The sequence below is a fragment of the Loxodonta africana genome, chromosome 7 (genome assembly GCF_030014295.1).
Source record: "Loxodonta africana isolate mLoxAfr1 chromosome 7, mLoxAfr1.hap2, whole genome shotgun sequence".
Lineage (NCBI taxonomy): Eukaryota > Metazoa > Chordata > Mammalia > Proboscidea > Elephantidae > Loxodonta > Loxodonta africana.
The window spans coordinates 80,822,125-80,846,948 of record NC_087348.1 but is presented as its reverse complement, the minus strand read 5'-3'; the positions used below and the strand labels follow the sequence as shown (position 1 = coordinate 80,846,948).

The 24,824-nt window shown below is 38.1% G+C and overlaps 2 protein-coding genes across 2 annotated transcripts; both read right to left on the bottom strand.

Annotated features, from left to right (window-relative positions):
• Positions 1 to 13,366: 13,366 nt before the first annotated feature.
• Positions 13,367 to 14,320, bottom strand: LOC100663667 (olfactory receptor 52N5-like). Its single transcript, XM_003422898.3, is given in 1 exon segment — positions 13,367 to 14,320. A coding segment is annotated over 1 exon segment (954 nt).
• An 8,025-nt stretch (positions 14,321 to 22,345) lies between these two features.
• LOC100663948 (olfactory receptor 52N1-like) lies at positions 22,346 to 23,691 on the bottom strand. The gene has a single exon (XM_003422899.3). The coding sequence runs from the start codon at positions 23,572 to 23,574 to the stop codon at positions 22,609 to 22,611; it is 966 nt and encodes a 321-aa protein (XP_003422947.2). The 5' UTR covers positions 23,575 to 23,691; the 3' UTR covers positions 22,346 to 22,608.
• Positions 23,692 to 24,824: the final 1,133 nt, after the last annotated feature.

The window sequence follows — 24,824 nt, the reverse complement described above, 5'->3', positions numbered from 1 at the left end:
TGTTCTGTATATGTCTATGAGGTCAAGTTGATTGACTGTGGCATTTAGATCTTCCGTGTCTTTTATTGAGCTTCTTTCTGGATGTTCTGTCCTTCACCGAAAGTGGTGTGTTGAAGTCTCCTACTATTATTGTGGAGCTGTCTATCTCACTTTTCAGTGCTGATAGAGTTTGTTTTATGTATCTTGCCTCCCTGTCGTTGTGTGCATAAATATTTAATATGGTTATATCTTCTTGGTGTATTGTCCCTTTAATCATTATATAGTGTCCTTCCTTATCCTTTATGTTGGATTTAACTTTAAAGTCTATTTTGTCAGAAATTAATATTGCCACTCCTGCTCATTTTTGATTGTTGTTTGCTTGTTACTTTTTTTTTCCCCCCATCCTTTGTGTTTTGGACAGTTTGTGTCTCTGAGTTGTGACTCTTATAGGCAGCATATAGATGGATCGTGCTTTTTAATCCATTCTGTCACTCTCTGTCTCTTTATTGGTGCATTTAGTCCATTTACATTCAACATAATTATGGGTAGGTATGAATTTAGTGCTATCATTTTGACAGCTTTTTTCGTGTGTTGTTGACACTTTCTTTATCCCACTTAAGTTTATGCGCTCAGTAGATTATATATTGTCCTTTCCTCATATTCCTTGTTGTTGGTTTTGTTTCTGCTGAGTCTCTATCTTTTTCTTTTCTTTTGATGTGTAGGATATTTAGTCTCCTTTTTGGTTACCTTATTATTTATCCCTATTTTAGTAAATTTAAACCTAACTTTCATTTCTTTGTATCGCCTTGTCTTCCTCTCCGTATGAAAGATCTATGACTACATTTCTTAGTCCCTCTTTATTGTTTTCATGTTGTCTTCTTTTACATAGCAACATCACTTTTTCCCTGTCTTGAGTGTTTTTTTATCTTCAGTTATTTTTGTGATTTCCCTTTCTGGGTTGACTTCTGATTGCTCTGCCCAGTGTTCTAGTCTTGGATTGATGCCTGATATTATTGATTTTCTAACCAAAGAACTCCCTTTAGTATTTCCTGTAGTTTTTTTTTTTTTTTGGTTTGTACAAATTCCCTAACCTTCTGTTTATCTGGATACGTCCTAATTTCACCTTCATGTTTGAGAGACAGCTTTGCTGGGTATAAGATTCTTTATCTGTGTGTTCCTTGGCTTGTTCTGCATATTGCCTCATTTCCTTCCTGATGTCTTGAAGGGTTCTGTATATTAAACTTTTGTATTCTGCATCTGGTAAGTCCAGGAAAATGAACTTTCATCTAGAAGATCCCTTGATTCTTTGTTTTGAGAGCTTGTTGATGTGATCGTGGTCAGTTTCTTTATCTGACTAGGTATTGATTGTTGTCTTCAAGCCATCTATAAGTTATTGTATTAGTTTATTTTATGTTTGCTTACTGTGTCATAGCTTCTTGCTTTGTTTTGTTTTGATATGCCCAGATGGGTTGCTTGAGTGAGTTAGCTTGATTATTTTCACCTTTGGAGATCTGATGCCCTGTCCCCAGACAGCTAGAGGTGTTATCAGGTATATCAGTCTAGCAGTCCATTCACTTTTCTTGTATGAATTCAGTTCAGGTGTCCAGGTAGCTGAACTTCAAGTGTGCAGTACAGACTCTGTCCTACAGTCTTAGAGGGGCAGGGGTGGTTGGTGTAGGTACCGGTATCTGATTGCAGCAAGGGGTCACACTCTGAACAAGGCAGGGGGCTGAGAGTCATCCCCCACGTGTCTCTGAGGAAAGCATGTCCATGTTCTCTAGAGTGTACAAGTGGGTGGGTTCTGCAGATGGACCATGGGCACTCAAAGTTTTTGGTTGTAAGGACTGGGAAGAACCAGTTATCCTTGGACCCCTGTTATGGGTGGCTGGGTGACCTGAGTGGAGCCACCAGTCCTTAGGCCACTGATGTGGGTAGGTGAGAACCCTGTTTAATAGGCAAAGCAATGGCAAAAATCATACACCCTCCTCTCCACTGCACAGCTGAAACAGTTGTGGTCTGCCCACAAAGGGCCTATTCTCCTGAAATAGGCCCACACAGGTCCATGTAGAGGGAAAAGTTTCTCAAAGACCATGGACTGTTTATGCCTGGATGGGAGTCGCTTCTGTCCTGAGCTCCCCCGGTTAGTGGAGCTGGTAAATTATCTTTTCCCCCGGTTGCAAATTTATTCCCCCAAGTCCGGGAGAATGGCTGTAGGCACTCAATAGGGCCTATCTCAGGCCCAGGGAAATCAGCCACAAAGCCAGCTTGGGGGAGAGGACACAAAAAATATACACAAATATTTAATTCTTGCTGAAAGCGCCATTCTCTTCTGGTTCCAGAGGTATGAGTAGGCTGTTTGGCTGGCTGCTTCTGCCTAAGGAAACTGTGGCTGAACACTAGCACCAGCCTGCCACTGCTGCTCCAGGGAATGGTGCCTGACGGCTGCCCATGTTTCAGGTCTGGTAACTCCTCTCCATTTCTGAACCATCTCTTCCTCTCCCTATCCCTCAGTTCATTTTCTAAGCTTGCTTTGATGTTCAGGGCTCCTAGCTTGTCATAAATATGCTTGTTTCACTTGTTTTGTCAGGTCTTTATTGTAAGAGGGCTCCCCAGAAGTGTCCCTATTCCACCTTCTTGGCTCTGCCCCAGAGTGGTATATTTTAAATGGTATCGAATCAAGATCCAGAGCCGTGGCGGTCCAGTTGTTAAGGGTTCGGCTGCTGACCAAAAGGCCAGGAGTCAGCTTCTCCTTGGAAACCCTATGAGGCAGCTTTACTCAGTCCTATAGTATTGCTCGGAGTCTGAATTGACTCGAAGGCCATGGGTTTGGTTTTGATTAACAGGTTATAGGGTCACTATGAGTGGGAATTGTCTTCTCAGCAATTTTTTTTAACTTTTTTTTTTTTTTTTTGGTTTTAATCAAGATCCAATTGGTGCCCTGGAGGTGCAGTTGTTAAGAGCTTGGCTGCTAACCAAAAAGGCAGTAGTTTGGATCCACCAGCTGCTCCTTATAAAACCCTATGGGGCAGTGTTACTCTGTCTTATAATGTCCTAATGAGTTGGAATTGACTCCACAGCAACAGGTTATTATTATTATTTTTTTTTAAATCAAGATACTAGTGGTATAATTTATGGCATTCCCAGTAGCATTTCTACAATAAATACAATTGGATATTTGTTATTATTTTATCATATAGAGTACATCACAATTGGTAGATACCCAGTACATTGTTTTGACTCAAAATAGCTGAGGGGCAATATTTTGAATCCATTTAAAAAAAAAAAAAATCAATGATAGTTAATTTACCATTAGTTAGACATCTTTTCTCTAAATATTTACTAATCCTAATAGTATGAGGCATGCTATTATTGTTTTCTTAATCCTGAAAATACTCATGATGCAACATAATGTCTAGATCAACGTGGGTAGAAGAGTAAGAATAAGAAAAAAATCCAAGGGAAAGACAGCACACTGTACAGGAGAGGTCAGCACAATGGGTCTAAACCAAAAGCAAAGAAGTTTCCTGAATAAGCTGAATGCTTTGAAGGCCAGTGTAGCAGGGGCAGGGGTCTAGGGACCATGGTTTCAGGGAACATCTAAGTCAATTGGCATAATAAAATCTATTAAGAAAACATTCTGCATCCCACTTTGAAGAGTGGTGTCTGGGGTCTTAAACACGAGCAATTGGCCATCTAGGATGCATCAATTGGTCTCAACCCACCTGGATCAAAGGAGAATGAACACCAAGGACACAGTCAATTACAAGCCCAAGAGACAGAAAGGGCCACATGAACCAGCGACTACATCATCCTGACACCAGAAGAATGAGATGGTGCCCAGCTACAACCAATGACTGCCCTGACAGGGAACACAACAGAGGACCCCTGAGGGAGCAGGAGAGCAGTGGGATGCAGACCCCAAATTCTTGTAAAAAGACCAGATTTAAGGGTCTGACTGAGACTAGATGGACCCTGGTGGTCATGGCCCCCAGACCCTCGGTTAGCCCAGGACAGGAACCATTCCCGATGCCAACTCTTCAGACATGGATTGGACTGGACAATGGGTTGGAGAGGGATGCTGTTGAGGAGTGAGCTTCTTGGATCAGGTGGACACTTGAGACTATGTTGGCATCTCCTGTCTGGAGGGGAGATGAGAGGGTAGAGGGGGTTAGAAGCTGGCGAAATGGACACGAAAAGAGAGAGCGAAGGGAGAGAGCGGGCTGTCTCTTTAGGGGGAGAGTAATTGGGAGTGTGTGGCAAGGTATATATGGGTTTTTGTGTGAAAGACTGACTTGATTTGTAAACTTTCACTTAAAGCACAATAAAAATTATTAAAAGAAGAACAAAATCAGAATAAACATAGGCAACAAACCATAAAAATCATACATACAAAACTTTGTATTTTGAAGGAGGAATACATTTTAAGGCAATGCATGAAAGCAATTAGAATAGATACTTTTAGAAGAAAAAGAAATGACTCAGAATAGGGAATTAAAGTTAAAAAAAAAAGTAAGAATAATATGAAGCAATGGAGTAGCTTTTCACTGGTATTAATTTTTTTAATAGTAGTATACCATGACCTATGTTCAGTTTATGTTGTGCCTTTCAATTCCAAGAAAAAGAATTGTATGTATATGCCATTTTAATTTGGTTTGTCTTTTTATATATACGCATACACATTCAACTCAATTCAGTAATGACAAAACTTTCTAAAAAGATTTTGGATTATAAAATGACCCCCTTCGCAGGTGAATTGGTGCTATTTACCAAGCAAGGTATTTCTTTGTGATGGATTTACAGGCAATAATCCAGTTTGCCAGTTTGTGGCTGACAGAATACTTGTTTGTGTGAGTTACATAAACCAGTATTTTAAGCAATAGTGTCCTTTCTCAAAGCAAATTGAGGGACTGAGTAACAAGGGAAATAATACACAAAGAGGATATAGATTTGATGTTTTCATGCACTTTATTTAAATCAGATTGCTGTCTGGAAATGTGGTGGACAATCAAGGTCAAACCGAAGAAGTTTAAACCTCATATTGTTAAAATAGGTCCCTGACTGGCTGCCCTCTTCCCTCCTCCCCCATCATTTTTTTTTCTGTGCTGTCTATTGCTGTCTCAAATTCCCTGATTTTTTCACCTTTGATAGCTTAATCTGCCATTAATCACATCCGATAAGATTGGCATTTCAAATAATCATTTATCTCATTATATTAATATTTCCCTTTGAATAATTAAGAGTATTTATTTAAAAAAAAATTGGCTTCGAGTCAATTCCAACTCAAGCAACCCTATAGGAAAGGGAACTGCCCATAGGGTATTCAAGGAGTGGCTGATGGATTCAAACTGCAAACCTATTTGTTGACAGCCAGCTCTTAACTACTGTGCCAGCAGGGTTCTATACTTATAATAGTTGTTTTAAAGTTCTTATATGCTAATTTCATCATCATATAATTCTGGATCTGATTCTATAGGTAGGTATTTAAACAAGTCATTGCTTATGTTTTTTACCTCTTAATATATCAAGTAAAAATTTGTATTGTATTCCAGACCTTCTAATTTTTATGCACTCAATGTTTTCCTTAAAGAGTGTTCTGGCCAGCAGTTGAGTTATTTGTGGATCAGCTTCATCATTCTGAAGTTTGTTTTTATTATTCGTTGGGAAAGCCTAGAGTAGCACTTATGCGAGGGCTCATTTTGCCCTACAGCTAGGATGTGTCCTTGCTGGGGTCTGCAGAGAATGCTCTGCACCTTCAACAAGGTCTCCTAATTCTGAGTCAGAGCTCAGTGCCACTTGCTACGACAACTGTCTAGTCTACAGCTTTCCAGTTGTTCTTTATCCAGTCTCACTCACAGAGTTTCACCTATGGTTAGTATTCAGCAACAGACTTAAACATTCACTTATGTAGATTTATGGAATTTTCTCTGCATAGCTCTCTCCTCTCCAGTATTCTCATCCCAAACTTCCAGCCTCCTCAGTCTTCCTGAATTCCAAGTCTCTCTTCTCTACTCAGTGATAATGTCATGCTCTGTTTGGGCTTCCCTTCCGTATACTGTGGCTTAGAAAGCCCTTCAAGGCAGAAAGCCATAGCAATAAGAGATCTCACTTCATTTTTTTTTTTTCCTTTCTTTCTTTTAGGGATTATATTCCTTCACTGCAAGTTGTCCAACGTCTTAATAAATTTCTTTCATATATTCTGTCCAATTTTCTAGTTGTTTACATTGATAGTATAAGTTTAGTCCCAGTTACTCTCTTGTATCTAGAAGCAGAAATCTCTTATGATTTATTTGACTTTGACAAAAAATACTTAGTTTCTTTTAAACACGTGAATAATTTATAAGATGCCTGTGATGATTACATTAGAGAATGCAGGGATTGCAACATTACCTCTACAGTTATCTTCTTGCTAGACAACACTAACTATATTTAAAATATAAAAACTTATAAAACATAACATTTTTCCAAAAGGGAGGAGGAAATCCTTTTAAAAAGAAATGTACACAAAAGTAATGGACATATAAATGTACATATCACAGGTAAAATGTGCCTAAATTTGCAAATGAAGGGAAATAACAAAGTAAGGCCCTGAAGTTCAGGTAGAAAAGAATATGTCTTTCCCTGAAACAAAATCAAAATGGTTCAGCAAGAGCTTATGACTGGCAAGTGTTCTAGACTTCTAGAATTAGAATACCTAAGCACAGAGGATCCTGAATTTTCGAGGTGGAGAAACCAGGAATCTGAGTCACAGATACAGGCAATTTTGTCCTTCAAAGAAATCACAGAGGAGTCTTGAGCACCAACTTACTCCATTATGTTTTGCCGCAGCTGTATTTTTAGCTATTTTCCAACCCTCTGTTTTACAAATCAAGGCAGATATTTATGTGAATTATGGAATTTCCTATGTTCTTTAGGTAGGGACACTGATGGTGAGTACATCTCTCAGCTTTGTTCATGCCCCTGCCCCCAAACACAAACATGAGTAAACACAAGATTTACTTGATACTTCAGAAGTGCAGCCTTGGGGAATTCCTGCTTGCTTTTTCCTCCTCCACCTTTTCATATTTTAGATTACACACCCTGATCCAGATCCTGCACCATCTCAGGCTCCTCTGTTAATCCCAACCTCTGACAAAATCCCACAAGTGGCTCGTTGTAGGTGTGAACAAAAAGGTCATTGGACCTGGAAGTGGATATTGTGAAGAAAGGTCCTTAGACAAAGCCCTGAGGTGACAGACCTCACAGGCTTAATAACCTCTGTGAAATCAAATGTAGCTACTTAAATGTTTTGCAGATGTGACACTGAATTACTCCAAAGAAATTTTGAAAAAAAAATGTTGAAGAACATGTGAAGAGCTAAAGGACTGTGGATAGGCAAATGCTGTCCTCATTTCCAAATATAGGGAGAAAGTAGATGCCATGAACTGATAAGCTGTCTATGAAAAAGATAAATTCATGGCTTACTATCTCCATAAAAAAAAAAAGAGAGAAAATACGGAAACGAGGACAGAAAATTCTCATGGATTAAATTAAGGAATTATCCTCAGAGAGGATAAACAAACCAGTAGGAAATATGAAAAAATAAGAAAAGAATAACTTTTCAAAAAGTAGACTGTGCTCAATAGTGTCCAACTCTGTAGAGTAAATAAATGAAATGAGGCTAAGTAGTACCTCCTGGATTTATAGTATTACTGCCAACATTACTAAGAGCAAGTTCTCATTCCATTGAACTTAACAATAATTGTGGGCAAGGGAAGGAAAGGTAGAAAATATTGTTTCTTGTGCAAAAGTTTGTTTTTAAATGATGGGCACAGATGTGTTGAGGGAATATTCTGGGGGAATGTGAGAGAGTATGTAAGCAAGGGAAAACTGAAAGAAACTTTAACATGTTTATTGCTTGCAAGAAATAAGCCACAGGAATGTATTCAATCTTTCATGCAATAAATATGTATTGAATGCCTATTAAGTTTCAGACACATTCTTAGACGCTCTGTTCAGAAACCGGTATTAAGTGTTTAAGATTTCAGAGGTAACACCACTGTGAAGGCGGCAAGTTGATTGCACTGGAGTTGCTGTGAATATTACTGGCTTGAGATAGTCAAGAACTTGGACATCTTTATTTCTCTTTTTTTTTTCCTGCCACCAAGACTGAAACAACTATTTGAAGTGTCCTAGCCATTTCCTCAACAGCATAATTAATTTGCTGAGAATAAGTTTAGCAATTAAGGGACCCTGGTGGTACAGTGGTTAAGAACTCAGCTGCTAACTCAAAGATCTACAGTTTGAACCCACCAGATGCTCGCTCTGAGGGACGTAGATGTGACAGTCAGCTTCTGTAAAGGTTACAGCCTTGGAAACATATGGGGCAGTTCTACTCCTTCCTACTCAGAATTAACGCTATTGCAATCGATTTTTGTGATACTTTATAATGGTTCACGCATTTATTCATGTATTTAACATATATTACATATGTGTGTGTATATATATACATATATATGTTAAGGGCTGTTTCAGCTTAGTATATATAGCAGCAAACACATAAAAAAGAAAATGAGAAACAGGCAAAAATCCTTGACCTGAATGAGCTCTTTTTGGAAGGTAAGTACACAAAAGAAATGAGAAAAACATATAGTACATGTCAGATGCTAATAAGTTCTATGGTAAAGGACAAAGGAGGGAAGGAGGTAAAGGTGTAAATGATAATTTAAAATACAAGTATCAGGAAACCATTTATAGGTGTGATATTTGAGCTAAGCCTGAAGGAAAGGAGAGAATAAGTCCTTAGGCTCTCTGGCAAATGAGTATTCCAGGAAACGGAAAAAAAAAAATCTTAAGGGCAGAATGTGCCTGGATAGAATGAGAAGCAACCAGTATGCCTACATGGTATGAGAAAGGGGAAGATTATAGGAGATGAGGTCAGACAGCAGTAAGATACCAGGATTTTATGGATCCTTGAAAGCTGTTGGAGCCCTGGTGGTATAGTGGTTAAGGGTTTGGCTGCCAACCAAAAGGTCAGCAGTTTGAATCTACCAGCCACCCCTTGGAAGCCCTATGAGGCAGTTCTACTCTGTCCTATAGGGTCACCATGAGTCGAAAGCAAAGGAGTTTTAAGAGCTATTGTGAGGACTTTGGCTAAGGTGGAGTAGAGTGCAACGAATTGATCTGTATTTTTTAAAAGGATTTCCTTGAAAACGGTTTTGAAAATAAATGAATTCATATGAATTCTTCGTGTTATCACTCTTTAAACAATGGTCACATGCTCTACCAAAGCGACTTCCTCTCCTTTTTTCCTCAGACACCAAAACCTATGAATTTAAAACTAAATCAAGCTGATCTTCTATAGTAACTCAGGGCAGCAATTAAATCTGGTTGTGAGGTTAGGACAGTATTTTTCAAATAGTAGAGAATTGAACATGTTTAGATGTTATTTAGAAGGAACAAGTTGAAAGATAGGTAGAGAGAATAACGAATAGAGTGAGATCTCTCAAAAAGTGGGAGTGATGTAGTCCGGTGTATGAGTGGAGAGCCTTAATGAGTAAAAAAGAATCACTTTTTCACTGTAATAGAAGGAAAAAAGGTTGGGTGCAGATTTAGTTACGTGTGGTTTTATTCAGGGCATTGGTGGCTCAGTGGTAGAATTCTCATCTTCCATGCAGGAGACCAGGGTTTGATTCTTCAGCAACACAACTTGTGTGTAGCCACCGTCCCTCAGTGGAGGCTTGTGTGTTCTTCTGATGCTAAACAGTTGTCACAGAGCTCCCAGACCAAGACAGACTAGGAAGAAAGGCCTGGTGATCTACTTTTGAAAATCAGCTGATGAAAATCCTATAGAGCATAACGGTCAGATCCAGTTATGCATAGGCTCCCCATGACTTGAGGGCTGATTCCATGACACCTAACAACAACAACACATTTATTCAGGAGATACTAAGGGAGAATAAGGGTCCGTCTTAGATTGCAGCCTAACTTGATTATTCATTCTTGTCTGAGCAGGAAAATACTTTCTTCTTGGCTCTGTTAAAACTTCAGATTTTGTACTGGTAAAGCCAGCACAACTTGTCTAAGGCAAGGTCATGGAAGCTCCATAGACACATCCAAATACCCTAAGGGACTAAATTACTGGGTTGGGGACTGCAGGGACCATGGTCTCAGGGGACATCTACCTCAGTTGGCATAACACAGCTTATAAAGAATATGTTCTACATTCCACTTTAGTGAGTAGAGCCTGGGGTCTGAAAAGCTTGTGAGCGGCCATCTAAGATACTCCATTGGTCTCTCCATTATCTATACAACATTCAAGTATCAAACACATCCTCCTTAAAGTTAGTAATAAGATAAAGATGGCTATTATCAGTAATATTTTTAATATTTTCAGACTATTCAATATGACAAATTCAGTGAATGAAAAGTTAAATTGCTTGTGGATAATATTATTGCTTGACCCCATAACCCAAGAGACTTGAACAACCACAAAATGATAATAATAGCAACCAAATCATTAGAACTGATATGAGAGGTCAATAAGATAGCTGGTTGCAAAATAAAAAGGAAAATTGAGTCACTTTCCTTTTTATCTTTGACAAGAAATTTAAAAAAATACCTTGGAAATTAGTATCATTAGTAATATATGCAGAAATCATAAAATAACCAAAAGTAAATTTAACAAATAGAGTACTTAAATACAAACTACTAAAAGACTTCATAATGAACTGTGAAAAAAAGTCACATATATGGAGAAGCACACCATACTTACAAATGAGAAGACAATGCCTCAAACACCCAAGCTTTTATATAAGCCTCCAATATGGTTCATTTGAAGATTCCAAATTGCAATCGAAATTTTGAAAAGATACAATGGAACGAATGTAATTCAATTAATTCTAAAACTGTCTTCAATTACATATACATAATTGGCCAAATGGGCATGATATGACTGCCTTCTAGAACAGATTAATTTAAATTAAAAGAGAAAAATCAAATACAATTTAGACTGAGAGAGATAATGCATTAGTGCTCCTCTAATTTGAAAGAAAAGCAAGAATAATATACAAAAAGTTAAAAAGAAAAAAGAAGGAAAATGAGACAGAGAAAGCGACAGAGATTCCGTTAGAAGATTAAAGATTCAGTTAAAAGGAGCATTCAAGGGAAGAACAAAAAGTACTCAGAGGCCTAATCTCTTCATGCATCATAACCTCTGGAAAAGGGTGAACAATCTTCTCAATCAGATCAAATACAGGAGGGCGTTGTGCTATGGCCTTGCGTATGAAAAATATTACTCATATAAATTCAGAGAGAGGAATACTGTGCTGTGGGCAAATTAAAGGCCTCAATTCAATTTATTGATCAAAGTCTAGGACAACTGACTGGCAAAAGTGTTCAGGTTTATCATAACCCTGTGCCCTAGTGTATGGAGAATGGATTATTTTGTAGTCAAGTACTAGCAAGTGTATTAGCTTTTTCTTTTTTTGCAGATGCTTGACTCAATAACTTACCTCCCATGGCTTTTACAATCTACTGTTTTTCTGGTTATTAGAGCTTCACATGCTCTAGTTTCGTTGAACTTCTATTCCAAATCTATACTAAAGCTTTTTCTTAGCTCCTGGTTTATTCTCTTATTTTACTTAAATTTTTTACATTAAAGTGTTTTTCTAATTACGTCAATAAATGCACAGGCCATAGAGTCCCAGTAACGTTCTAATATATGGATTTATATATTTACACACATATGTATATACATATGGAAACCCTGGTGGTGTAGTGGTTAAGTGCTATAGCTGCTAACCAAAGGGTCGGCAGTTCGAGTCTGCCAGGCACTCCTTGGAAACTCTATGAGGCAGTTCAACTCTGTCGTATGGTGTTGCTATGAGTCGGAATCGACTCAACGGTGCTGGGTTTGAGTTTTTTTTTTTTTTTGGTATACATACATACATATATTTAAATTTTATTTTTGTAAAAGAGATAGATGATAACCCAATCAAAATATGTGTAGTAAAGATTAATATTATCCTGACTGACAGATGTACAATGTTTTAAATCCCAAAGTCCTACTCAAGAAGTGTTCAGTTGTAGATAAGTCTTCTCTCCAAGCTCAGCCTTTTTACATACATATACATAAAGCTAAGGAGGTTCTGCACCCAGCTAGCCTGGCTGTCTGCTATGACCACCTCACTGAGCCTGCTGCCTCTCTTCAACTCAGGCTTATACAATTTTGAACAAAACTATGGAGCAGGTATGGTATAATACACACTGGCATGAACAGAATTCCAACTTATTATCTTTAGCTCCCTTGAAGGTATAAACATAGAGCTCACTTACTTTTGGACATGTCATCAGGAAAAACCAATTGCTAGAGAAGGACATCATGTTTGGTAAAGTAGAGGATCAGTGAAAACAAGGAAATAGCCCAATGACATGAACTGACACAATAGCCTCAACAAAGGGCCCAAATATATCAAAGGTCATGGAGATAGCACAGGGCTAGGCACCACTTTGTTCTTTTATACATAAGGCTGCCAAGACTTGGAGCCAACTCAGTGGGAATTAACAATAATAACAAGAGCATAGTTCCTAACAAATACAGACTCATTCATTTAGCCACTTAATATATACTAGTTTTTTTTAGTCATGCCTTATGCCTGAATAAATATATATCTAGTGCTTTCAAACACAACACGTTCTAGTATTAACTACACAAACATCTAAATAAATAAACACATAATTATGTGTGTTATGATAATACAGTGAATGTGGTTCAAGGAATAGGGAGAGATTAGTTCTATTTTAAGCTTTAGCTTGGCTGATAGAAATATGTCACTGCTGTGAAAAATAAAATAATGAAAAAGTAATGAATCAATCAATTATTTCACCAACTGGCTAACATTCAGTTGAGAAACCCACGCTGTATATCAAATAGAAGCTGTATTGTGATTCCTGGAGTATTCGAGCCCTGTGTGTCAGTGCTAGAAAATGTGGTGGCACTGGATACACAAAGGAAAATCTGAAATTAATCTATAAACAAAATTTTACCTTTAGGGACATCCCAGGCAAGAAAATGTCATTTATTTTGTATTAGCTGATTACCACTAAAGACAAGAAACTTGCAGATGCTCTGACATAACTAGAAAAATATCTTAGACAGATATGTAAGAGGAAAGTAGTAATTAGCCCAAATCAAAGACTTGATTAAAACAAGTGATGGATAAAAAATAACAGAAGGCACCAAGCTAAGTAAAAACTCAGAATTAGTTATAAATTTCTCCACTATCTTTGCAGAAAACATACTCTGGGCTAGATAATGAGAAATACATGATACCGAACATTAGTGAGCAACCAGTTTCTTCTTTGCTGTTTTTCACTTGTATTTCCTCTATCTAATTTCAGTTGTCCTGGATCAGCTTGGACATTTCTTTCCATGGAAGAGATGTATGACACTGTCTCGAATCTGTTTTGTCTTTACTCCATAAACAATAGGGTTCAGAGTTGGGGGGAGAAGCAAATATAGATTAGCCACAATGATGTGAAGAGAAGGAGGAGCAGTGTGTCCCCCAAAACGATGAGTAAAGAAAGTGAAGAATGCTGGAACATAGGTGATAATGATGGCAGATATATGAGCAGTGCAGGTGCTGAAGGCCTTCTGACGAGCATCTGCTGAGGAGAGGCTGACCACAGCCCGGAGGATCATAGTGTAAGACACAGAGATACAGCAGATGTCAAATACTCCAATCAAAAGAGCAACCATCAGACCATAGATGACATTGACCTTGATGATGGCACAGGATAACTTTCCCACAGACATGTGGTCACAATATGTATGGGAGATAATATTGCTTTGGCAGAAAGGCAAACGTTTGACCAAGAATGGGAAAGGAATCATCAACATCACACTCCTTAGGAAGGTGGCAAGCCCAGCTTTGGCAATGACAGGGTTAGTGAATATAGTAGCATAACGCAGTGGGTAGCAAATGGCCACCTAGCGGTCCAGAGCCATGAGCATGAGGACACCAGACTCCACACCTGTGAACCCATGGACAAAGAACATCTGGACTAAGCAGCCATTGAAGTTAATTTCCTTGAGATTGAACCAGAAGATACAGAGTGCATTGGGTAGAGTGGTGGTGCAGGTGAAGAAGTCAATGAGGGAGAGCATGGCCAGGAAAAAGTACATGGGATGATGTAAGGATTCCTCAGAGCGTATGAGGTACACAAGGCCAAGGTTACCCACAAGGGATATAATATACATTGCACAGAGAGGAAGGGAGATCCATTTGTGTACTTTTTCCAGACCAGGAATGCCATTAAGAATAAAAGATTCTGGTGCCACATATGAATTGTTAGAAATCAGCATAACTAAATACACAGAAGATCTCTCTATTTTTCCTGAAGCCTCTCCCTTGAGAAGAAGGAATTAAGACATAGAAAGCTTGATTCAGAGCTTCCTTGTGAATCCAAACTTAAATTTTGAATAAAATTACGTTCATAATAGTACAAAAAATTCAAATAATAATGAATATAAAAATAAACTATTCAATAATTGTGTATCTCAATATTTTAAAAGATTTGCAGTAAAAGGATAATTTTTAAAGCCCATTTGCAAAGTTGTTATTGTTTTCTGCCATCAAATAGAAGAAGAAACTGAGACCCAGAGAGATTGCATAAATGTCAAATGTCACAAAACTAGATTTGAGGCTAGAAATGGTATTCATATATGACGCAAAATGCATGCAGTATATTTAACTGTCTGTCCTGACTGGACAGAGCACATATTCTGTAATAGAAAGTTATAACTGCATGTGAAGGATCCTCTGAGATTTGTTTATTGCACTAGTTTTTGTTGTTGTTGCAGCAATATGCAATGGGAGACTATGGGTGTTTCTGCCAAATAGAATCTCATTTAAATTTCAGCTCCTTCTATACCAGTTGTGTGACTTGGTGATATTTACTTTGATGTTGAAGCCTCAGTTGTTCATCTATAAAGCAAGGCTAACAATATCCACCTCAAAGATTTCTGAAACATAATCAGAAGTCTATTTCACTCCTAGGATTGTATCCTGGAATAACCCACTGCCGTCGACGTATCTACGTGTATCTGCATTTCTAAGGATTATTATATCCAATATTCCAGGATATTGGAATATTCCAGGATATTGGATATACTAATCCTTAGAAATGCAGATACACATGTAGATAAGTCAAGACAATGGCCATGAAGCTAGAGCTTACTTGATTGCCCCAAGAAGTAAACAAGAAATCTCCCTATTACCATTCTTTGTCTTCTGTTTTTACATAATTCTTGAGAAGCAGATTCTCTGGACTTTCCCTTTGTTCTCTCTCTGGGAAATATTTCTACTCTCATGACCTCGAGTATAACAAACATACTGATAATTTTCAGGTCACTAATTCTGTAAGTAAGCTATGTCACAACTGATGAGTCCTCTTTCTAAGGCATGCTGGATATTTCTACCATAAATTTCCATACACCAAAAAAACCCAAACCCACTACCATCGAGTCAATTGTGACTCATAGTAACCTTACAGGACAGAGTAGAACTGCCCCATAGAGTTTCCAAGGAGCGCCTGGCAGATATGAACTGCTGACGTCTTGGTTAGCAGCCGTAGCACTTAACCACTACCCAACCAGTGTTTCCATAAATTTCCAAGGACACTTTCAATTTACCTTGCCTAAAACTGAACTCATCATTTCAACTTTACTCCCCACCAAAAATATATTCCACCTCCAAGTTCTGTCCTTTGGTAATAGTGCCATCACCCACCACATTATCCAAATTCAAATTTTTTAATCTTCTCTGACGTTCCTTCACTTTATCTTGGGAGTAATTTCTTTATAGCTCAAAATTTCTTCATTGTTACTTCATCCAGACCACCTCAGCATGTCTATTATCTGTAGTAAATCCTCAGGGAATAAGAACTTGTATTTCTAATCCAGGAGTATTTCTAATATTAGCCCTTTCTTCCTATACTCACGTATCTCTTTTAAAGACCACCTAATGACATCCACCTATTTCTTTTCTTTCCTTCTTGAATTTTTCAGATCTAATTTGTCCTACAACATAATTACGAAGACTTATTAATCTACTGCTTAATAATATTCAATATCTCTTTACTTTAAGGGTGGGGCTCAACTTCATTGGCTTGATATACAATAGAGTAGGTTTTGGATTTTATCTTTCCTTTCCAACGTTATTTCTTGCCATTTCCTTAAACTTTCAAAAGTGTCCTGGTTTGGGGATAAATTATGTGGTCACTGTATCTTAGCATTTCATGTTTAAACCTTGCTGACTACTTGCAAATTCAAATATTGTATAGACATACACTTTACATGTTATATGTACTTTTCCTTATTTCACGCCTATGTTGATCTTGCTCAATTTCTTTCCCTTATTTGCAAATCTCCCTGCCATATACACATCCAGATAAACTGCTATTCACCTCAAACTCTAAGATATAAAGTCACTTCCTATGAGGATAACTGTATACTAGAGTCCAAGGTGAGCTTCCCTGACCCAGGTACAGGATGTTTAATTCACTTTCCCAAAGTTATTAGTGATTGAGAGTCAAATCCAGGTTTTCCTAGATTTCCTCATCTGTTACCCTAAACCAAGTCCTTCATAAAGGCAATTAATGGAGAAATTTTGAACTATCAAGCAGTGGATCAATCATTTGTACTTTATTTGCTTTTATGTTTGGTTGGTTGATTTCTGTGGAGGAATTAGGGGCTTCATGTTTCTAACTTGGGACTTCTATGGCTCCTGCTGCTTACAGTTTCTCCCCTGAGCAGCATTATAGGAAAAGAACAAGGGAATAGTGTTAGATGATTCATACTTTCTCTTCCAAAGGATTAAAGATTTGCTTACAAGTGCCATTTACACTTACCCTGAGCCCCTGCCCCTTTTTTGCCTGTGGTTCTGGGGAAGTACAAAAGAGACAAAGTCTAGGAAGAATGATGAATGTAAAGTTACAACAAAACCACAGAGAAAGAAATCCCTTCTGACTGAAGGTCTTTCCTTAGTCTTACATCAAGACTTTTTCAATAAAATAGACAAACAACATTCTGTAACTAGAAAACAGCATACCACATCTAGACATGATGCATCATCCCAGTACATATCAAACACAATTTCCCTTCCCTCCTCAATGACAGTAGGTTCCAGGTGTCTAACCCCCCAGGACCTGAATGAAGGGATAGAGTTTGATACTATCTCTGCCTCTTCTTTTGCTGTTTCCTCATCCCACACTAGGCATCCATTTGACACAAAGGGTGTGCCGCACCCATGCTTGCCTTTGGCTGTTGAAAACAGAAAAGAGGTCCTTTTGGATTATCACTTAATCTCAGTCTTCAAGAAAATCAGGATGAATCAGGCACTGCTTAAGAGCTAAGAAAGCCTAGGAGTCTTGCTTTTTAACTTCTTTCATTTCCATATTATGCTTCTCTAGTGATGGCCTAGATGAGCATTTTTTTTTTTCTTTTTTTGGAAAAAGTCAGGAACTGGACCACAAAATAAAATCCTACCACCTATCTGAATAATCTTCCTGAATTCCCTAGAGAGGAATGTCAGGAAAGAGCCGAATACGGGAAAGAGGGTTCTAGATTCCCTGCTACTGCTTCATCTTCATCTTTTTTCAGAAATATTGTATCCAGACCTTTAATAACATGAAGTGCAATCACGGAGCCTGAGTAATGTCTTAAGTGTATGGACTCTACATTAAGTTAAACAAAATCCCATTAAGCATCTGCATTTTCCAGGAAATGCACTTTTGGCACTTAGCAGAAGCCTTCTTGTGCCTCCACTCTAGTACTTTTAGATTTACCTGAAACATAAATAATCAACCTGCATACAAATTCATACATTTACCCACATGCCTAGGGGAAAGCCACCAGTAGTACCATCTGAGTGTCTGTACTTACCAGTTACTATTTAGTTTATGAACTCACTCATGTTCTTAAAATGAGTCTACCAATTCATAACCATTTATCTGAGACTCAGTACGTTCAATGGTTTGTCTGAAGGTACACAATATTTGTGATCTTTACACAAAACACTGGTGAAACACTTGCCTGTCTCTCTATTTGAAAGTCATCTTTCTTGTCTATGTTTCCCTCATTCTTTCTCCTTCTTTCATGATGATTATAACTTGGTGGCCTGGGCCAGAACTATTTGGGTGTTTATCATGTCTCTTTACTGACTTGTGAACTGTTTTAGTGTATGGTTCAAAAAATCTTTCTCCTGTTTCACTCCAAGAATGAGGGAAGTACCTGAATAAAAAACAAAAGAAACAAAACAGCTCATTCGGTAAGTTGGAGTTGGATCAGCTGACTGAAAGTTGTGTGACCTAATTGAAGAAGTAAAAAGATGTGGGGAAGGGTGGGCTAGTGACTTGGAGAGAAGACAATGTATGTATTCACCCTTCCTTGATTTGGGGGTGCTCAAAATTTTTGCTACCTAATTCTCTGTCTCTGGCATTGCATCCTGTGTTTGAAAAACAATGAATAAACACGAAGAGTTCTGTATACTCTGAAGGAAATTTTGTGTGCATCTGACTTGCCCCTTGCCCACACAAGAACACACATCTGTTGCCAGTCCTATCTTTGCTTTTCATGTGAAGTGATCATGATTTTCTTAATTGTTCACACACAGAGACTAGTGAGACATGAAATGCAAAATCCTCTGTACAGCCTTCTAATCTCTGTGATAATACAGACAGACTGGGACAATTCTAGGACCACTGGTGGTGCAGTGATTAAAAGCTATGGCAAGCTATTGCTGCTAATCAAAATGTCAGCAGTTCATATCTACCAGCTGCTCCTTGGAAACCCTATGGGGCAGTTCTTCTCAGTCCTATAGGGTTGCTATGAGTCAGAAATGACTTGACAGAAATAGGTTTGGTTTTGGGTTTTGGGACAATTCTAGACTTTGTCATGCAATAAATGTCAGGAAGGTAGAAAATGTTCCTTACCCACAATGGAGCTCCAGAGAAGAAAGAACGTGAAGAGTGGTCATGCCAGAGCAAGGGCCCAGAATTCATGCTATGCCAGGTGCACCCTGACTTCACCTTATAGACCTTGGATCAGAAGTGTTTAGCCCAGCTGTCTTCCCACAGGAAATAGGCATGACCTCTGAAATCCTCAGGAGTCCTGAGTTCTGTCAGTGTGAACAGAGCTTAGGCGCCCCCAGAGAACACACAGCCCTAAGAGAATGCAGGATGCCAAGTTTCATAGATTTTGGGGTGGGGGGAGATTCATCTACAATAGTTGGGCTCCAAAAGATGGCAATCCAGAAAGGAACTCCCATGCCAGACGGTCATTTGGAGCAGAAATTGGAAATTTGTCCTTATGCAATTAAAAATAAAGCAAAGATACATAGATGTGTAGGATTTTTAAAAAAGAAGTTTTTAGTTGTTTATTATTCTGACCTTCTGAAATAGTAAATGGTCATTGATTAAAATAACATGTACTACTTTACACTCAGAAATACCTGCTATTAGGATTTTGTTACCTTTGCTGTAACAATTAAAAAAAAAAAAACAGGATCATAATTTACAGACTATTTCATAACTGCTTCCACTAAAAATACGTCATGAATATTTCAACAGTAACTCTTCCTCAGCATGAATTCCTCAATATGAATTCCAAAGTTAGCGTAATAGTCAACTGATGGCTATAAACTCTCCTTTAAACATTTAGTCCTCTAATTTAGGACATTGAGTTCATTTTCAACATGTTATTTAACAATAATATTATAATAAATAGAAACATATTCATAATTCCATAGGGAAATGTTGCAACAAAAATTAACTCATTTTAAAGGATTTCTATTGCAAAATTTTCCTCCAGGAATTTTACACCAAAACTTTCTACTCCATGCACTTAAACAAGGGCAATTGTATATTTCACCTCCTTCTGTGAGGCTTCCTAAGCGTAACTGGTCTCCTCTACCTCTGGGAGTATTTTTCGTGCATTGCTTTCATGTTATTTTAAAATTTCCTAAAAATTGTTTTTACCAAATTATAATTGTTAGTTGCCATTGAGTTGGCTCCAGTTCATGGTGACATTTACAACAGAACAAATTCTTACCTGGTACTGCACAATGCTCACAATCGTTGGTATCCTTGAGTTCATTGTTTTGACCACAGTGTATTTTGAGTTCCCTTTGATCCAGGGGGCTGGTCTTCCAGCACTACATTGGGCAATATTCTATTGTGATACATATACTTTTTCATTGGCTAATTGTTGGAAGGAGATCACTAGGCTTTTCTTCCCAGCCTGTCTTAATCTCGAAATTCCACTAAATCCTGTCCACCATGGGTGACCCTGCTGGTATTTGAAATACTAGTCGCATAGTTTTCAGCATTATAAAAAACTCGCCATTGAGTAGATTCCGACTTATAGCGACCCTATGGGACAATATAGAACTGGCCTTCAGGGTTTCCAAGGAATAGCCAATGGATTCAAACTGCAGATCTTTTTGGTTAGCAGCTGAGGCCTTAACCACTGTGCCACCAGGGTCCCGAGCAAGGTGCAAACCACCACAGTATGACAAACTGACAGGTGGTGCTTCTCTTTTTTCCTGTTCTTAGCCTTCTCTGATCAGGCTTATTGTACTCTTGCAGTGTCTTCAGAGCTGTGGGCATTCTTTCTTTCCTTTTCTAGACTGATGCCACTAACTCTTGAATCCCATATTTCCGTCTACTTTGCTTCATTCTCTAATTTCTCCTGAGTGCATCCTCGCATAACTTACTAAGAAAAGTAGCTATCCAAGTCAATTTTTTTCAAATCTGAATATTTTCACTGCTTTCATAGTTGATTGATTATTAAGTTGGGTGCAGAATTTTGGTCTAATGATGTTTATTATTGTAAGTAAAAAACACTGCTCCTTTGTATTCCAGCATTAATACTTAGCAGATGCTGGTAGATATCTTTTTTCATATGCTTAAACGTGCTTTGCTTTTTTTTCATACTTGAACCTCCACCTATATCAATTTCGCAGGGATGGGTCCAGGTTTGAGTCTTTTGTAAATAATTTTTCTGGGTATTTTGGGGGCTACTTCAATTAAAAAATTTGAATTTAGTTCTAGAAAATATTATTTTATAATTGTCTGAGTAAACTATTCACTTTGTTCAGTACGTCTCTCATTTTAGGGTAATCCTAATACATTTGATATCCTGTAATTAAACTTTGTTCTTGGGTGTAATCTTAACAACCAAAAATCAAAGGCATAGCTGACTAATACTGAGGTTGGAAGTTTTAGGTAAAGGAAACTTTATATAATATTTTGTAGGCATAAGTAATTGACAGATAATATAATTAAGTTAAATCCCTCTGGTCTAAAACAGAGAGGTAGGTAAACTAACTGAAGTTCAAACACAGCTTGAAGTAAAAGGAGTAGTCACCAGAAGAACAGCATCAATGCACACATACACACACACACACACACACACACGCAGCCAATATTTTAAGAGTCTGTCTCTCAAAAGGAACTAGATAGAAACATTTTAAAGATGGAGACTTTTTTTATATATATACAATTGTATTATCATAAATATTTACAAATATTCACATATTATTTGCACTAAATTGTTTACCTCTCACGGAAACTAAAATACACATATTTTGTAAACCAGAGACAGGCAGTACAGGAGGCAGGGCAGAATCATGTTTCACAATTTAGAGAGGTCCTAGTATGTGCTCCAGACATATTCTTTCAAAGAAGTATTTTATTGGAGTACAGAATGCATGCAGAAAAGTGAGCCCATCATACAACTACAGCTTGACTAAATATCACCAACTGGACACACCCTGAACTGCCATACAGGTGAAGGACTAAAGCATTGGCAGGCCCGCAAAGGCATACCTCATATTCTGTCCAATCACTACCTATTCTCTCATTCTGAAAGGTAAACATTATTCTAATTTTTAACACTCTATGTTACTTTTGCCTGATTTTGAACTTTATACAGATGGAATCATATAGTATACATATTTGGCTCGATATTATATTTGATTATACCACAATTATTTTATACACTTTGCTGCTGTTGAACATTTCAGTTAATTTTATGTTCTGGGTATTCCGAATATTCTGCTATTAACATCTTTTACAAGACTTTTTGGTGAACATATGTATGATTTGCTACTGGGTACATAGCTGGAGAGACTGTTAGAGAAAGCAGATCAGAACTTCAGAAATAAGAATGAACTCAAAATGGTTTTGGCAGGAGATTGCTGAAATATATTAGCACAGACATTGATGAAAATGGGTTAATTTTGCTAGGAAATTAAAAAAAAAAAAAAGGTTCAGCTCCAGTCCTAGTGATCCAGCCATTGGGCTGCAAACTCATACAGGTTGTCATTCAAGGTAGAGTTCTCTGTCCTCGATAATTAAATGCAATGAACTTTGAAGTTCCCTACAAATAAAGAGACTTTGGAGAACATGGGGTTTCAGAAGAGTGGATCTTTGCCTACATGACCATGGTGATACCCTTTTAAAAGAAGTTGAATTATCTGAGTCATGTGAAAATATTTTGAGTGACTAAGTATCTCGTTTCCTTTGCTTGGTTCCTTATTGACTTGGTGATCTCAACCTGGCTAAGAAATCTCCAACTTCACAGAAGGTTCTCTAAATGTTATGAGAAGAAATGTCCTTTCCCTTAAACAGGAACCTAATGACACATTCACGTATCTGCTTGGTTTTCACTCCGTACACAATAGGGTTCATTGTGGGAGGCATGAGCAGATAGAGATTAGCCATGATAATGTGTATGTGGGGTGGAATGGTATGCCCCCCAAAACGGTGTGTAAAGAAGGTGAAGAAGGCTGGAACATAGGTGATGCCGATGGCACAAATGTGGGCAGTGCAGGTGCTAAAGGCCTTCTGTCGAGCATCTGCTGATGACAGACTCACCACTGCTCGAAGAATCATGGTGTAGGAAATAGTGATGCACAAGATATCAAAACCCCCAATCAGAAGGGCAACCATCAGACCATAGACAGCATTGACCTTGACATTACCACAGGATATCTTCGCCACAGACATGTGGTCACAGTAGGTGTGGGGTATGACATTGCCTCCGCAGTATGGTAGGCGCTTAGTGAGGAAAGTGAAAGGGATAACAAGCATTACACCTCTAAGAAAAGTGATGAGCCCGGCCTTGGCAATGACTGAATTAGTGAGAATAGTGGCATAGTGCAGGGGGTAGCAGATGGCCACAAAGCGGTCCAGGGCCATGAGCATGAGCACCCCAGACTCCATCCCAGTGAACGTGTGGACGAAGAACATCTGGGACAGGCAGGCATTAAAATCAATCTCCTTGAGGTTGAACCACAATATGCAGAGGGTGTTGGGAAGTGTGCTGGTGCACATGAGCACATCTGTGAAGGACAGAAGGGCTAGGAAGATGTACATAGGTCTGTGTAAGTCCTCTTCAGAGTAGATGAGGTACATAAGGCCAAAGTTCCCTGTAATGGCAATGCTGTACATGGTACACAGGGGGAAGGAGATCCACAAATGCACTTCTTCCAGCCCAGGGATGCCATTAAGGATGAACGAAGCTGGGATTAGGCTGGTATCATTTAGAAATGACATAACAACTGTTGGAAGTTCATAGTACAAAAGTTACAGAATTGCATCTGTAAGCAGAAAATAAAATAAAATAGATCAGAGTAACTGACAAGCAAAATTTTCCCCATGATACCTAACTTAACTTTCTTATAGATCAATAACCATACATGCTCTCCTATGTTGAATACGTGGCATATACTATGTTTGGGTCCATGTCTTTGGCATTAGATTTTCACAAGATGAATTAACTTGAGTCCAGCTGATGTGCCTGGATAGGGCCTTTTCTTACAATGTAGTTCATTCCCCAGGCTGAAGTTGGCCACCACCTGAACAACTGGATGACCAAGGATTGATTAAATATTTACTGTCTTCTGGGTGCTCACCACCATAGAGATGTCTATTTTATTCTGAAATGTTAACATTCTTCATTGTATGCCTTTCACATTTAATCAGTCTTACGTCGTAGACAGGCTGACTATGACATTTTAGCCCAAATGTCTACCTTCTGGCATCCAGAAAATTAGGAATTAGTTCCTTTGTGCCAATACCTTTCTTTAAGCAGAATCATAGAATTATCCTAAATGTGAAAAAATAATCACCTTCCCAGTATTGTCAAAAGGCCGTCTATTGGCATTCTTGCACCATAGCCTGAACTTCAGCACTGGAGACAGGTGTGACTCGCAGGAAGTTGGTTATTACTATTATTATTATTAATTAGGTAAATACTTTTTAAGGAGCCCTGGTGGCGCAACGGGGATTGCAGCCTAGGGAACCCTGTGGGGCAGTTCTGCTCTGTTGAATGGGGTCACTAGGAGTCAGAATCCACCGAACAGGACCTAACCACAACAACAACAAGCACTTTATTAAAGAATAAAAGCCAAAGAATAGTTTAGCTTAACTGGTAAATAACAGTTGAGCATTACGCACTTTTAAGAACTGTCTGTATTGGATAGAACTCAGAAAAGCAACTCAAAAGATTAGACAGGAACCTTCAGGAACAGTGAATTTAGGTTAATGGAGGAGAAACAACACAAAAAAGGAAGGTGAGAATGACTGCACAGCTAGAAGAATGTAATTAATGTCACTGAATTCTACATGTAGAAACTGTTGAATTTGTATGTTTTCCTATGTATATATTCTCAACAACAAAAGATAAATAAAACAAATTTAAAACACATAAAAAAAAGAAAGGTTATCCATTAGTCCCTTTGATTTTTAAATCAGTATTACAGTAAATAGATTGTGAAGAATCACTGGAAATGCAATAAATCATG